General features: G+C 41.8%; 2 protein-coding genes across 2 annotated transcripts in view; one reads left to right on the top strand and one right to left on the bottom strand.

Moving 5' to 3' along the window:
* Positions 1 to 472: 472 nt before the first annotated feature.
* On the bottom strand, positions 473 to 13,835 carry nom1 (nucleolar protein with MIF4G domain 1; the record flags this gene model as incomplete). The annotated part of the gene is made up of 12 exons (XM_042332546.1): positions 473 to 1,757; positions 2,463 to 2,572; positions 3,625 to 3,756; positions 5,636 to 5,768; positions 6,333 to 6,454; positions 6,602 to 6,760; positions 9,538 to 9,648; positions 9,816 to 10,139; positions 11,091 to 11,286; positions 11,530 to 11,639; positions 12,807 to 12,946; positions 13,037 to 13,835. Coding segments are annotated over 12 exons (2,514 nt in total), but the record flags the coding sequence as incomplete, so codon positions are not given.
* Positions 13,836 to 14,693: 858 nt separating this feature from the next.
* The window catches only part of lmbr1 (limb development membrane protein 1), a 78,476-nt gene continuing 77,547 nt past the window's right edge, over positions 14,694 to 15,622 (top strand). Inside the window, exon 1 of the mRNA XM_007908324.2 lies at positions 14,694 to 14,824. Within this exon, the coding sequence (XP_007906515.1) occupies positions 14,762 to 14,824 (63 nt within the window). The 5' untranslated portion in view covers positions 14,694 to 14,761. The remainder of the gene's footprint in view (positions 14,825 to 15,622) is intronic.

Genomic DNA, 15,622 nt, shown 5'->3' with positions numbered 1-15,622 from the left:
TGTTATAACCAAACTAACTTCATTTATAAAATGCCTCTATGAACTCTTAATACAATTCTATACTATTTTTATGTAGTTCAATGATCCAGTCTATCACATTTAACCACAATAAATAATCTTCCTTAAATTTGGTAGAAAGTCTGATGTCGAGGACATCCCAAAGCACTCCATAATATACTGTAAAGTGATTGTGCGTTTTGGGGACGAACATGGCAGCCAATTTGCACAGCAATAATAATTGCATTTCACATAGTGCTTCACAGCTGCGAGACTTTCTCAAAGCGTTTCACAGAATATACTGTTCAGTGAATTGACTGTATAGCAATGTCCCACAAACAACCATGGAGTGAGTGACCAATATTACTTGGGAATTGTTGGCCTGACATTGGGCTTGCACCCAACCTTCTTGACTCAGAGGTAGCTCACAATTATAAAAAGTACATATTTTAGTAAATTAAATCTCTTCCAAAAAGAATATATAGCTAGGTTTTATTGATAATACAAATGGAAACTTTCAATTGCAAAGCAACTACCAGCACAAAAAGGCCTGGTGAGAACAAGGCACCAACATACTGATACAGTAGAAATGCACCACCTAGTGCTTGCTTCTGCACATGCAACTAATTGCAAAGTAGATTTTCTAAATAAATTAGTTTAGTAAGTCACATAAATCTGATCTGTATAAATCATAATCGCCTATGTTGCCCAAGTGCCATTGAATTACCTATTAAATACACTTAAATGTATATGAAGTCATATTAACAATCTGACAACTCATAGCAACGCTTCTGAAGTTACTGGCTGCCGGATTAAAACTGTTTCCCACTACCACCGGTAGGACCCTAACTCTCCACAACCTTCCTCCCAGTGTCATTGCTCATGGCAGTGAGGGCTGAGAGAGGAAAGAGGAGACTGATCACATGGAGTAATGTGTGATGACGTGGAGAGTGAAGGGTGTGCGTTTACCGGTCTTGAAGCAGTATACACAGTGCTCCATGTCAGATAATCGCACAAACCTAAGTCCCGACCTACATGCTAATTTCCCGGCTGTAATATGGAGGAACTACATGTGCAGTACATAACAGTGAACAAGTACGATTGATAATTCAGTTCCAGAATACTGTGTCCTTTGGAAGAGTTTATATTCTATTAAAACTGTTGTTTCAAAACCTGGTTGGTTGTGCCATTCATTGTACAGCACATGTTTTCTTCACATGAGATGCAGTACTGTACATAGAAGGAATGAGCTACCATAGCTTTAATATACATGGGCTAAACATGGTACAGAAACCTTACCTTAATGTCAGCAGCCAGCTCATAATTGTGTATTTATGTAGAAGTAATGTAAAACCCAATTTAAACGTAACTTTATACAAGTCATATGATACGACTTATTCACATCAATCATACTTTGCATAAGTTATTAAGTGTATGGTCCCAACAGATACAACTTGTGAAGTTTACTGTACAAAGTTTCAACCAGTGACGCTATCACTCCTCTATTTTGTAACAAAGGTCTTTTAAGTCAAAATATACAAGATTTCTCAGTTCCTGTCCATCCGTATGACATCTGTAATATTTAAAATTTCAGTTTAGCATCTTTGGCTTGTAGAGCCTTTTTAGCAAGGTCAACATGTTCTTTAAGTAAATTAGCTTCCTGTGAGGAGCCAAGATTGGAGGCATTCTTTAAAAGGAAGTGTGTGATGAAGAGTTTCAGACCTTCTCGTAACATGGCTAACTTCGGAATTCCAGAGATCCTGCAATGACAGGAGAAAATGAGCATTTAGAGACAGCAATATCCATGACATAGATTTGATGTTTGTTTATTCTCTCTAGGAACCCCTCCAATCTGGATTCCAACTCACCCACAGCAATAAGCCAGGCTTAGTCCAAGTCATTTCTCAGTCTGTGCCTTCTTGTCCTCCAAGATCTAAGTAGCCTTTGTTTTGACACAATCGATCACTTTGTCATTCTCCAGTGTCGCTCCCTGGTCCTAAAGCACTTTCCTGGTCCCAGGGTCCTCACTACATCTCCTCTAATTACTTCTCCTTCCCACACAGTACCCGCAGTGTTCTTGAGGTTTCTATCATTACTCCGCTCCTTATCTACATGATCCCTTTGGTGATATCAGCCACAAGTACATGGAGAAGTGTAAACCAAAACCACTTTTGAGTTTTTGTTCTTGCAAAGTGCAATAACAACAAAAATTACAATTGTATAGCTCCTTTCACGTCAGGAGGACGTCCCAAGAAATACGTAGTGAAATTCCCTGATGGTTTAATAAGTAGATACATCTCAGATTTTCCACAGAACTAGGATGTGGAAAATAACTTATAAAATGTTGTTATTTAAATAATTGGTTCATCACCTTTTCCCATTCTGGAGAGGTGGGAGGTAATGATAGGCACAAAGTTTTGTTTAGTTATTTGTCGGATAACTAAAGTTAAATCATGAGAAGATACCTTTGAAATACGCTCGTCAATTCTTCTGGTTCCAATTCCAGAAGCATTTTTACTAGAATCTGCCGCAGAAACTTGACTTTAGGTTTATCCAGTTCACTGAATTCAATCACCTAGAATGTCAAGTCAGGAACACAAGATGAACAGTTAACTTTCTGCAAGATCATGCAAGAGTTTTTCCCATTTTAAGTGTCCCTGGAAGAATGAAATCACATGGTTACAGCACTATTTTTACATTTCAAATACAGCAAGACACCAACAGTAACCTGAGCACCAGACTGTTTAGTTACAAACAGTTACTAAGGTCAGCTCCCGTTGAAGGGAAACAAACTGACAACCAAGGCTGTTCTCCTGATTTATAGGCAACACAAATAGAATTGCTGCAAAAAAAAATCTGATTTTTTCCTCTCAAATAAAGCTTTAATTTCCATTTGATTATAAATTCAAAATAAATCAACCTTAATGACAATAATAATCTTGCATTTGATATAGCACCATATCACTTGTTGAGACGTCTCAAAGTGCTTCATACAATATATTGTAAAGTGGATTGATTAACTGTATTTTGTGGGCAAAAATTGGCAGCAAATTGCATACAACAGTGTTCCACAGTCGTACATTGAGTGACTAATTTTTGTCCCCTGGAAAGCAATCTGCTAATCGACTAACAACCTAATTACTGCTACACAATGATTCTTACATATCAAAGATAGCCATAATACCGTGATGCTTGAGGGACCCAGATCAAATACAGCCAGTTACTCATAAGCATTCATAAAATGATGCCATGCAAAGGATGCAATCCTTGTTGTTGACACGAAGTGCTGTTGGGTCCACATTCATGAGAAATCCATAGCTCTGCTGGCAGCCAACATTCTTTGAAAATGAGTTACGACTTATTGCCTTATTCTCAGACTTAATTCATACATTTCCAAAAATATAAAAAATATTTAATTATTTTTCTTTCCTTTTAGGATTCTAGGTAGTTGTATTGTATAAACCTTGTGTAATTGCCCCTCTATTCTCCCGAGAAAGATTTACTGTTAGAAAATATCAAAATGGTTTAAGTAAAGTTACTCAAATTACGTTTTGTGTAGCGATGGAAGATGCTAATTCACACACGTTCTCCAAATGTATTAACACTTTATGTGCAGAATACACTGACCTTAAAGATGGAGAGAGACAGCACTTTTCTGCTGAGAAGATGGACAAGTAAATTAACCAAATTTGTGGTCGTCACAGTGGTCATGTTTTCTAAATCCCTGAATCGATCCCACATGGTGAATTGGAATGTCATCTATTCACAATGAAAGAGTGCAAACAGAACTACTTCAGTTACAAATCTGAAATATGCCCAGGGTGCTCAACAAACCTTAATTCTTGTTGTGATATTAATGAAACCGTTACAAAGAAATATAAAATTGTGCGTTATCCTGGTTCAATTGATAGCACACTCATCTCTAGATCAGAAGGCTGTGGGTTGAAACTACACATCAGGTCTTGAGTTTGTAATACAGATTGATGCTCCAGCACAATGCTGAAAGTACTACTTGGTGCTATTCTTCATATAGTCTTTAAAGTAACATTATAAATCCAGGCAAATGTATATAGTAGGTCTATCAACCTATATATCTAACATGTACGGGAGAAGATAGAAACTTTGATGTTAGTTTAGTTCCATTATATCCAAAGAATGTGTCTTGAGTTTTACATTATTTTGCAATAAACAATCTTAAATGTGTTAGTAGGATTATAGACCCTAGACATCTTTCAGCCAACCCACTTTAAAATGATCACAAAAAGCCCATTATCCTCAATTACCCAAGGAACTGTTAAGACACTTTTTATGCAATAAACCAAAGTGCTAATATTGATACTCAAACCACTCAACTAAAATTGGAAATAGAATGAAGTTTACAGTAAAGTAACCCACAATAGAAGGATTTTTATTTCTTGCTGACAATCACTCTTAAACTGTGATAGTTTAAGATCTAAGCATTTCCTTCTCAAGGCTAGTTTGAAACACTGGCATAGTTGTTCACAGGAATAAAACAAATATTCCAAGCAGTCATCATGTTTGCTTTTGACAGAAGAGATATATCAGGTAAGTGCATTCTAATTCACTGGTAAACTTATACACCTGAATGAATAAAAGCAATCCATTAATATAAACATCAAGCAAATAAGCACAAGAGAAATAACAGTGAAAAAATAAGTAGAGCGAAATCTGCTGATGCTTTAGGATCAGAAATAACTAACAGCCTGAGCGAGTGTAAGAGGGTGAAGGACAGATTTATTGTTTCTGATACTTTGGGCAATACATTGAACCATTATCTTGCACTTAATGTCAAACCATAAAAAGAAGGAAAGTCTGGGGAGGACTTTCCGTTCATACTCCACCTACAAGAGTGCAAAATATAGTGGTTAACCTACCAGCTGTGAAAAAAGAGGCACGTGGCATTCAACTAGCACCATTCCCTTTAACTGTAAGGCTACTCCTGGGATGGCATTAGAGAAGAGATGGACATGTCTTGGTCCAGGTCCATGTAGTTACATGCAGTAGGCTGTTAGCACTGTGCTCGGAACTGATCTAAGATCACCCAAGACTGGGAAACAGTATGCTTAAACCTGGCTAACTGGTAAAATGGCTCTAAGGCCTGTTTGATCTAATCCTTCTAGAATATCTTTTTCCCATTATAGCAATGGATCTAAAACATTTTGGTCTCCACTAATCTTCCAAATAACTAATTCCAGTTAACCGTGTAAATTAATACTTCCTCGTGTCTATCCTTTACTCTGAACCCATCATTATGTCTTGCTGGCTTGGCCTTTCTGAAAATATTATTTAATAGAGTTTACTTTCTATATCTGATCTAGCATCTTATAGACTTCTACAAGGTGCCATCCAAGGTGAATCTTTTCAAGGCTGGATGCTCCAGCTTAGAGTTGTTTCTCATAATGCAACCTTTTTAAGCAATAGGGAACAAACAACTTGTTGCTCTCCTCTGCACTGCCTTCATAAGAAACAAAACCTAAACACAAGAATAACAATTTTCAAATTTCACAATTGCTGCTGTAGCCGCTAATGTGAATAAACCTCCTTTATCAATTGGACACAATGAAATGAAAATGTTAAGACGGTTCAGAGAAGTAATAATCTTGCAAGACCACATTACCTGAAATCTTCTCTCATATTCACAGAACTTTCCCACTAGGAAAGCATAGAAAGGATTAAATGTCTTTTCTTGAAGACAACAATCAACAAGGATGTGAATTATCTCCCTTTCTTGCTGATCTTTCAATCCAAGTCTGTCATAATGATAAAAGGCAAAATACAGAAAACATTAAGAATTAGAAACTGTAGTGCTCGAGACCGAACAAAGAAACGAGTTCAAGATGCTGACAAAACCACCTATAAGGAGATCATGTACAACAGAACTCAAGAGTTCTGGATTAGCTGAAGCTTCTGGAGAGTACTAGAGTACTAGCGAGTACAGCAATGGAAAAAATCTATTCTCAACTTGATCAGAGTATGATTATCTGTGCAGGCTACATCCAACCTTGGAGGTGCTGCTGGGCAAAACTAAAATATTGAGTGGATAACACCGTTGAAAATATATTAAATTTGGAGTTTCAGTTTTCACATTGGGAATATAGAAGCCTGATCAGGACGCAGGCCACAGCACATGAAGCTTCTAAAGTCAAATGACAGAGGCAAATTGGGAAATTTTGTAATAATACGAGGACAAGGCAATTAAATTGTGTTACCATGTTGGCACAGTGTTTTCTAGTAACATCCGAGTTGCAGTCGCACTATGATTCAAACTCCACGTGAGATCTTATTTTTCAAAGTGACAAGAGTTTTGCACTGACCTTAAGAGCTTTTCAAAAGCATCCAAATAATCTTCACTGGTCATCACAACACAAAAGATATTTCTTCGTATCTCTGTATTCATCCTCTGTTTTCTTGCAAGCTCCATCATTTTTGCGCTAACCTAAAACAAACCATCAGTGTTTCTTGGTCACATAGAAATTCAGACTACCGTAAAATTAACTCAAATTTACGTACGGGTTTATGCAGATAGGAAGGCAAAACTGCATCTATTTTACGGTCACCTAACGGTGGTGGCTGCATTGCTCACCTCTCCAACAACGTTCTGCTGCTGTGTCGTTGAGCTGTTGTCAATCATGGGGGCTCCACTCCAGGAAGATCCAACAATCCACCAACGGCCTACCTGGTCTGCTTCCAGTAAGTTTTCTAATGTTGCACGGAGCTGGAAGTCACCACCACTCTTACGGATCTAGAGACACACACGCGGGTCACTGCATTTTATTTCTTTCAAGAGTCAATGTTTTCGATTCTGATCGTTGCTAAATGATAACCTTATTACATTGTTGAGACATCCCAAAGCGCTTCACAGGATATACTGTAAGGTGAATTGACTGTATTTTGTGGGTAAAAAATGCAGCAGCCAATTGCACATGCAGTGTCCCACAAATAGTTGTGGAGTGAGTCACTAGTTTTATTTGGTGGATTGTTGGGCCAGGTCACCTAAATAAATAATAAATGTAAATTGAACTTACCCATATTTTATTTTCCATGTTTTTTTTACTACTGCTTTTAGTTATATCACACAGCCATTAACCACCTGTCTTGGATGCTTTCCTAATGGTAGGTTGCAATTAACTAAAAAGTCCCACTACCTCCCACCCACTATATTGTAGATTTAGAGAAATCAGATATCACTGAAGACTAAGATTACCATTTTAAAATAGAACTTGAAATACTGTTGTGGATGAGGGAAATGCCAGGTCACACACTGTTTATCTTTCAGCCTATAAATTTCACATTGAGGTACAGTAGCAATAAAAAACATCACATCTTCTGAAGTGTCCCTGTAATGGTCCCTTTTAACAGTAATGCAAACATTTCTGCCGAAACCAAACAGATAAATTTACAGTTGGGATATGCAAAAGTACAGCATTAACCTTTTCATTGGTGTAATTGAAATTTATGCTGGAACGTTTTCTGTCACTGTACTTTCCACCTTTGTGAATGAAGTACAAATGCAATGTTCTGTTTCCCAATTCAACAGACCGCGACACTGCAACTCATGCAAACACTGCTGTGGTACTTGTGGTAACCTGGATGTTAAAAATCCAGTTACTGTTTGAATAGAGAAAGGAATGTCTCCTGTTTCTTGGCCAACAATCCCCAGATAAAATTCCTCATTTACTTCCTGGCTTTTTGTGGGTTATTGCTGCGTGCAAATTGGCTGCTGCGTTCAGCCCCAAACTATAATACTTCACAGCAAATCTTGTGAACCATAGAAATTTACAAAGAATGCCATTCGACCTATCGTATCTATGCTGGAGGCTCTTTAAAGAACAAACTTTTCAGTCCCATTTACCTGCCCTCCTTCAAACCCCTGTAGTTGACTACCTTTTAAGCATTTATTTAGTAACCTTGTGAAGCCAATGTAGTTTCTGCCTCAACCATTTCTCCAGAAGAGCATTGCATGTCCTAAGTCACTCTGGGTTTGAAAAAAAAATCACCTCCCACTCCTCCTGCTAACTACCTTAATTAATGCTTTCTAATCACTGGATAGGGCTGATCATCTCATGGAGCTCAGTGTGGGAGAGGACATGAGCTGCAGAGTTCTGAACATTTTGTGGAGGTAAGAATTGTAAGAAAAAGCCTGGACGAAATGAAAGCATGGCTGATGATCTTGGCAGCCTGAGGGGAGGGTAGTGGCGGAGTCAGGCAATGATGCGGAGGTGGGGGAAGGCAGTATGCTTCACGGTACGGATGTGGGGCTTTAAAAGACAGTTGAGGGATGAACAAGACACCAAAGTTCTGTACTGGCTCTGTGAGTTGCAGAGTGCATCCATGAATAGGAGAACCTCAGTCTTGTCAACATTCAACTGGTGAAACTAGGCTCTCATCCAGGACTTGATGTTTGACAGACAATCTGCTTTGGATTCCTGCAGACAGATAGCAGCACTGTACTGGGAATACACTCCTATGCCATCTACTGCTGGGAACAGTATATTACACAAGTTTAACATAGTTAAAAAAGAAAACGCTTCGGATGTCACCCGTTACCATATCTGAAAGAACTGGGTTTTAGTAGAAGGCTACATCTGAAATTTCAACTTCTCAGACAGCTTTCAGCCACTGACCTGCCTCTGTGCATTTGTAATACTTTTATTTTAGATTACCACAGTTTTAAGTGTTTCTTCTTGATACATTGTTCTGCTCAGAATTATCAGCCTGCAAAGGTTGAAACCAATAAGGTTGACAATATCATGTTCCTGGAATGTTTTCCTTCTCAAGTCCACAGTCATGCTCGCCCCGCAAGCACTCGCCTAGGTTTGATTTCTAGCAGGGCAAAACATTGGGCAACTTTTCTTACTCCACAAGCCTTGGTTTACTTAGTAGTAAGTAGGAACCCGGTTGTTAGTCAATTGGGAGATCGCTTTTCCGGGAGTAGTAATCCCTTCAAAAAAAAAAAATTATTTGATTACTCGATACACGACTGTTTGTGGGACACAGCTGTGCGCATGGAGTTTGAATGGAACTTGATTTTTAAAAACATCGAGCAAACCATCCACAATAATTTACATTTGGAATATAAGCAGGAGGTAAAGTACAACAAGAATTTATTCTAGTCAGCGAATCAACATCTTGCACTGCAGTTTACATCTGATTTATGAAATTTGATTTATAATATTTGGACATATGTCTGGATTTGTAACACTGACCTGGGTTAGGGGCACTATATAAATGTAAGTTGTTGGATATTATTTAGTATTTTGAATTCGTCTTTATTATGGAGGTTTTCACAATTAGATTGAAGCACCAAAACTGGGAAACTAGCTTTAGGTGATCCTTTACATTAAAAAAGACTGTATACAATCAACAATCTAAAGGAAATGTACTTTTGAATTACCCTTTTCATTTCATGGTTTTCATTTTTCAACCTCAGATAAGCTTGGCCCAAACTTCCAGCTGAAAAGTTCAGAGTAAAGGATGTACATTTTTTTTGTGGCATTTGAAAAACAGTTATGGCATTACCAGAGTTCGCTGCAGTTTTCGAAGTCTTTCAACGGGTTCAGGATCATAACCGGGGATTTTCCGTACATCATTGTTTTTTAGTGCAAGCATTGTTTCCAACATAAATCGAACCTGGAACAGGATAGTGATGAGTTACACACAATTTACTATACCATTGTGGCACCAATGCCTGACAGTTTAAATTCACTCCTTCCTCAGCCGGATTCTGATGAGAGAACTAGTATATGTTAAACCTCCTCAGTCATTTTATAATAAATTTCCATGAAAACAAATCCTACCCTGGTCTGGTCCTGAAATTGCTTCCCAACACTGTTGGCTTTGTTTTGCCCCTCCAAAATCAACCCCTTCAATGCCAGAGCATCATCCTTCCGCAGGGAAAATCCAACACGCTTCAGTAAAAAAAGGATCAGTTCAATGTCCTTTTCTTTGAAGTTGCTTGTGAGCTTCTTGAGAATATCGAACATTAAAACAGCGTGAATCACGTGAAAGTTGTAAAGGTGTGCAACCAAGTTGATTAAGTTATCGCATTCTTTTCCCTCAGTATAATGTTGAGACAGTTCATCGAACTTCTTCACTACTATTTCCAAAACATGGGCTCCCACCTGTAAAACAAATGTTAATCTTTAATTCTACTACACAGTAATTGGAGTCATTATCGACAACACATCATTTAACTCACTTTAGATTTAGAATTGAATTTCAATAAATTCTTAACTATTATTGTATAGGCACTAAACAAATAACTAAACAAGGACTCTAACAGGTTTTATTCAATACTAACCAATTAAAGCTGTCAGCCATTATTGCTGCAAGTTCTGCATTAGTTATACTTTATCTCCTTTAAAGCCACTTTCTCCCCCCTAACTAATTATCATTGTTATTATGAACTAAACCAAAATAGTTTCCACTGCACAATATTAACTTTGAATTTAAGAACCAAAGTAACATAATTCCACCTGCTCTTTGCCTATAAATAAATCTTTACCTATAAAAGCATTTGAACTTGAATTAAGACTTGAGTGGATTTGTGGATACCTAAGAAACTTAAACACAATCTGAATTAGATTTAAGAGGATGTCCTAATTATTAATTATTATCATCTTTTAGCCAGTTTCTGCAGTTGTTAAAAAGAATCAGCTTCCAAATTAACACCAATTTTTTCCAGTTAAAATATTAAGCCAGGTGCAACTTTGAAACGCAGGAGATATAGGCTTGACATCACTCAGGGAATTTCATAGGTGGATAGCTTTTTTTAAAAAAAACAAGAATTTAAGAGAAATATATATAGAAAATATACATTATATATACTATATATGAGTTTCAAATGTAGGAACACATTTAGAGTCATCGCTGGGACAAGAAAATAAGTTAGTGATTAACTCAATAATGCAGGGTCTAATTGTATGGGCTACATTGCAATGGGGCTAGACTGAGTTCTGATATTTATTTTTAAGTACATAAAATTGTAATGTACATCTAATAAATGCATTTTAAAAATAACACATAGAAGGACCTCCACTTAATACTACAAATAAACTGTTTTTTGTGGTCACCTCAATTCCAACATTGTGATGAAGAATGCTAACTAACAGAACATGCTCCATCAGCAGTCTGTCAGGCATCAAGGCAGGAGTGACACAGGCAGCCAAGAGGAGATCTGTCAGAGTATCATTCATATCTTTACGACTGTTGGTCATGTAAAGCTCTTCAAACTGACCACTAATGGAGGCCATGTTAGGTTCACTCAACCTGTGGAAAGGGTTAAATAAGAGTGGCATTTAAAATATGAACTATGTACTGTAACTATTTATTGTAATGATCTCACAAGCAGTATACATGAAACAATTCAAGATGAGAACCAAGAGAATCTTAGCTCCTCCCAGAAACCGGGGTTATAAATGGAACATTTCCCATCTTCAAAATCAAAAATTCTCTAGGATTGTTAGCAAACAAGACTTAAACTTACATTAAAAGATGTAACAATCTTCATACCTATTCAGAAGTCCTTTCACAGCCTTCTTCAGTCTTTCAAGTTCTTCCTTTTTCTTCACATCCATTCTACGTAATTGTGGAGGGATATATTTTCCATTTGATCTTTCTACCTAAGTAATGCATAATTTAGATTATACCATTGGATCCATTTGCAAATGACTCCAGGGTAAAACTGATCCTTGCATTCTGATTTGAGATGTCTCAAAGTGCTTTGTGGGTTACACTCTAGAGTGGTGTGATTATGTGTTTTGTGAGTGAACACAGCAGCTAATTTGAGCAATGTTCCACATAAAACCATGGACTGAACCAAATTTATTTGGGTCTTGAAAGGTGTTATCAATCAAATGCAATGATTATTTTTGAATCTATATTTTGGGAAAATATAAACAGGTTCAAGCGCTGTCCTAACCTGCATGAATTGCGCTATATAAATGTTATTGGCTATCTAGAACATCAGTAAAGCGTTCAAAATTTTTGCCCAGCACAGCCATTATTTTCATCAGATATCCAGTAAAGTGTCTCGCTGATGTTTAACATTTTGAGTCTGTGGAAAATACATTCAATATTACAAATACTTTGAGACAATGTTTTGGTGAATTACACAATTGTTGGTTGTATAGAGAAATAAGCTGGGACCCCAAACCTACCTGCTATTCAGTGACAACGCTCCCCATCACAGGTAAAGGGGATTGTGCAGATATCAGGTATGGATACATAGAGCTCAATTTGAAACCTTTCTGAGTTAAAGCACCTGTCAATTCAAGTAAATAGAGTGGCGGAACAGACTCAAAGGGATGAATGGTGTACTCCTGTTCCAATGTCCCTGTGGACTTCAATAGTATGCACTCAAGTTGGGGGTGTGGGAAGATGATTCAAGACCCGAGGCCCTCAAACAACAACAACAAGATTGCATTTAGAGAGCGCCTTTCACATTGGGAGGATGTCCCAAGGTGCTGGACAGTTGGGTCGGGACCCGAGCAGGGGGGCAATGGTCAGGGTGAGGGAACGAGGAGGGGGTAGAGAGTCGAGAGGGGAGCTGAAGGCACGGTTGAAGAGAAAAAAAGATCTTGTGAATGAAAGAGGTAACTGAAGGGGCGAGTCGTAGGGACTGTTGGGACGGAGTTCCAGAGCGTGGGGGGCACGAGAGGGGCTTGAGGATAGCGCCTTATCACGTCTTAAGGGCTTCACAAACTATACTGTGAAGTTGACCGACTGGAGGCTGGAAGCTTGACCGCTTACGGGTGATGGGGGAGGGCAGGTGTGAAAGCGAGACCCACCTTGTCCTTCCCAGGGGTTCGTCCAGAGTCGCTCTCGTGTAATTCAAGTCTGTCCTCAAGACTGTGGGCAGTTTCCACTTCCATCGCCTCCTCCTCCTCCTCCACTCCACTTTCATTGTCTGAGGGCACGTCAGCTTCACCTTCCTCATCAGCTTCACCTTCCTCAGCAGCTTCACCTTCCTCAGCGGCTTCACCTTCCTCAGCGGCTTCACCTTCCTCAGCGGCTTCACCTTCCTCATCGGCTTCACCTTCCTCAGCAGCTTCACCTTCCTCAGCAGCTTCACCTTCCTCAGCAGCTTCAGACTGACTGGGCTCCTCCTCAGCCATCAGTTTCTGCATGGCGCTGGCCGCCGCCTCCTCCTCCTCTTCCTCCGCCCCGTCGCTATCGCACAAGGCGGACACGGCGGCTCCGGGCTCGATCACGCCCAGGATGTAATCCAGCCCGTCCCGGGCGAAGGACTGCGGGATGGCGCCGCTCTTCCTGCGGCGCTTGTTCAGGCCCAGGGCCCTCTCCAGCCACTTGATCTCCTTCTCCTCGGCCTCGTTGGCCTCCAGCAAACCCCTGTTCCTGGCCTCGCTCGGCCCGCCGTGAGGCCGGGGGACCGGGGCGGGTTTAGCCACCTGGCTTTTCCCGGGCGGTTTCACTCGCGCGGCCTTGTCCGGCGGCGTCTCCTCCTCCTCCTCGGCCTCTCCCTCGGCCTCGCCTCCCGGCCCCGGGGTCTCTCCCGCCGTTTGCTCCGGCTCCAAGTGTCTCCTCAGGTAATAGTCCCTCCGCCGCCGCTTCTTCAGCAGCCGCTGCTCCCTCCTGGCCTGTTTGCGGCTCGGGCCGGGGCCCGCCGGGGGGCCTGGACCTGCCCAGTCGGCAGCAGCCCCGAGCTCCGGCGACCCCCGGCTGCCCTCCACGAACTTCTCGACCGTGAACTTCAACCGCCGGAGATTCCGGGCCGAGACACCGGCACCGTCGTCAACACCACCGCCGCCGCCGCTCCTCGTGCTCCCCCGCGGGCGCGGCTTCCCACCGACCTTGACGTTTCCTCTTCATGTTCTCTCTCTCTCTCGATCGCGACCGTTAACGGTTTTTAGTTTAAAAAAAATCCCTTCGCAACGCCTCACGCGCTCGTCTCGTCGCGTTTACTTTGCGTCACGGGGCGGGAGGGGTAGTCAACCTCGCGCGACCATTGACAAGTCCCGCCCCCCCCACCACCCATTCCTCCATTGTGATTGATGCTTGGATTCGCCAACAATAGTTTTATTGGCAACAGCGCACGTCAATCATACGATGGTCCCGCCCCACCCTCACCACGCCTATGGCAAGCGGGTGGGTGGGGGGGGGGGAGGAGGGGTGGGAGTCATCCTCGCGCGACCACTGACAAGTCCCGCCCTTCGCGCACGCACGATTCCTCCATCGGGATTGGCGCTTCTCTTCAACGCCGGCCTATTCCTATTGGCTCCAGCGCGAGTCAATCAGCCGCTTGAGAGAGAGAGAGAGAGGGTGGGGGCTCTCGCGGTCTCGACCAACGGCCGGCGGAGGCCCTGAAGCGGAAGGGGGGGCGGGGCTTGGTGGGCGACGGCAACCAATCGCAGGAGCCGTTGCTGGGACGAAGGGGGCGGGCTTTTCGCCCTTGCGCTTGCGCAGTGACGAAAGGAAAATGGCGCGAGGCGGGGAGGGAGAACTGCCGTCGGGATGTGGCGCCGTTTGAATCTCTCTCTGTGTGTGTGTGTTGTGTGTGTGTTTTTTTTCCCCCCACATCATCTCTCACGTATTTTTTTTCTCGCCCCCCCCTCTCCTCCACACGCCGCCGCTCGACACGGTTCCTTTTTTGTAAAAAAATAACAGAAAAAAATTAGAATCTATTCGCCCCCCCGTGTCCCCCCCCGTCCCCCCCCCGTCATCAAAACAAATAAACAAATAAATAAAACCAGGACGATCTAAATGTTCGGCCTCTCGATGAAGGATGGACGCTGACGATGTGACCGTCAGAGAGCAAAACTTTCACAGCCAAGTCCGCGAGTACATTGTGAGTAATTAAAGCCGTGGCTGTGGCTGTCTCAGCCCTGGAGGGGGGGGGAGAGGGGAGAGGGAGAGGGGGGGCAGTGCTTGTAATAATTTCTTCGAAATCATCATCATCATCATCACAATAATAATAATAATGTGGTCACTTCAACCCGGCAACGCTGCTGCGTGCAATTGGCTGCCCACACAACCTACCGCTCTCCGGCGAAGCATTTTGAGACGTCTCGACGACGCGATCGGCCGCTGTGTCAAAAGATTATTATTATAATACTCGATCAACCCCCCCCCCTCACCCCCTTTGTCTCCTTCAAGTCCCGTCCCGTCTCAAGACCCCCTCCTCTTCGACCGCCTCCGGCTGTCGCCCCTGACTGTCCAGTTGCTCGCCCCAGGACGTCTTCCCGACGTGAAGGACTCTTTTATTACAAGTGTAATCGCTTCTTGTTGTCGAACTGTGCCGGGGCTTCACTCACCACACCGGGGTGGGGTGGGTGTTGGGGCAGGGGTTGTCCACCAGGGATCCTGCACAGGTCGAGGCCCAGGAGGGTTTATAATTTTTGGGGGCGGGTTGGTGGGTGGCGGGGGGGGTCTTTCTTATATCACGTAGAATATCTATATGTGTGTGTTTATGTATATGATTGTGCAGTGTGTCATTGCGAGCAGCTTTTTTTAATATAATATCCACCCTACATCAGCGTTCTGGGAAGCCACAGTGCGTGAGCGGCGCTATATAAATGCAGGTTGTTGGTGTTGCGTTTGACATAGCACCTTATCACGTCTCAAAGCGCTTCACAGGCTTTGCTGT

Source organism: Callorhinchus milii, unplaced genomic scaffold (assembly GCF_018977255.1).
Source record: "Callorhinchus milii isolate IMCB2004 unplaced genomic scaffold, IMCB_Cmil_1.0 Scaffold2, whole genome shotgun sequence".
In the NCBI taxonomy this organism is placed as follows: Eukaryota; Metazoa; Chordata; class Chondrichthyes; order Chimaeriformes; family Callorhinchidae; genus Callorhinchus; species Callorhinchus milii.
The sequence above is the reverse complement of the archived record's forward strand: the minus strand, read 5'-3'. Positions and strand labels throughout refer to the sequence as shown.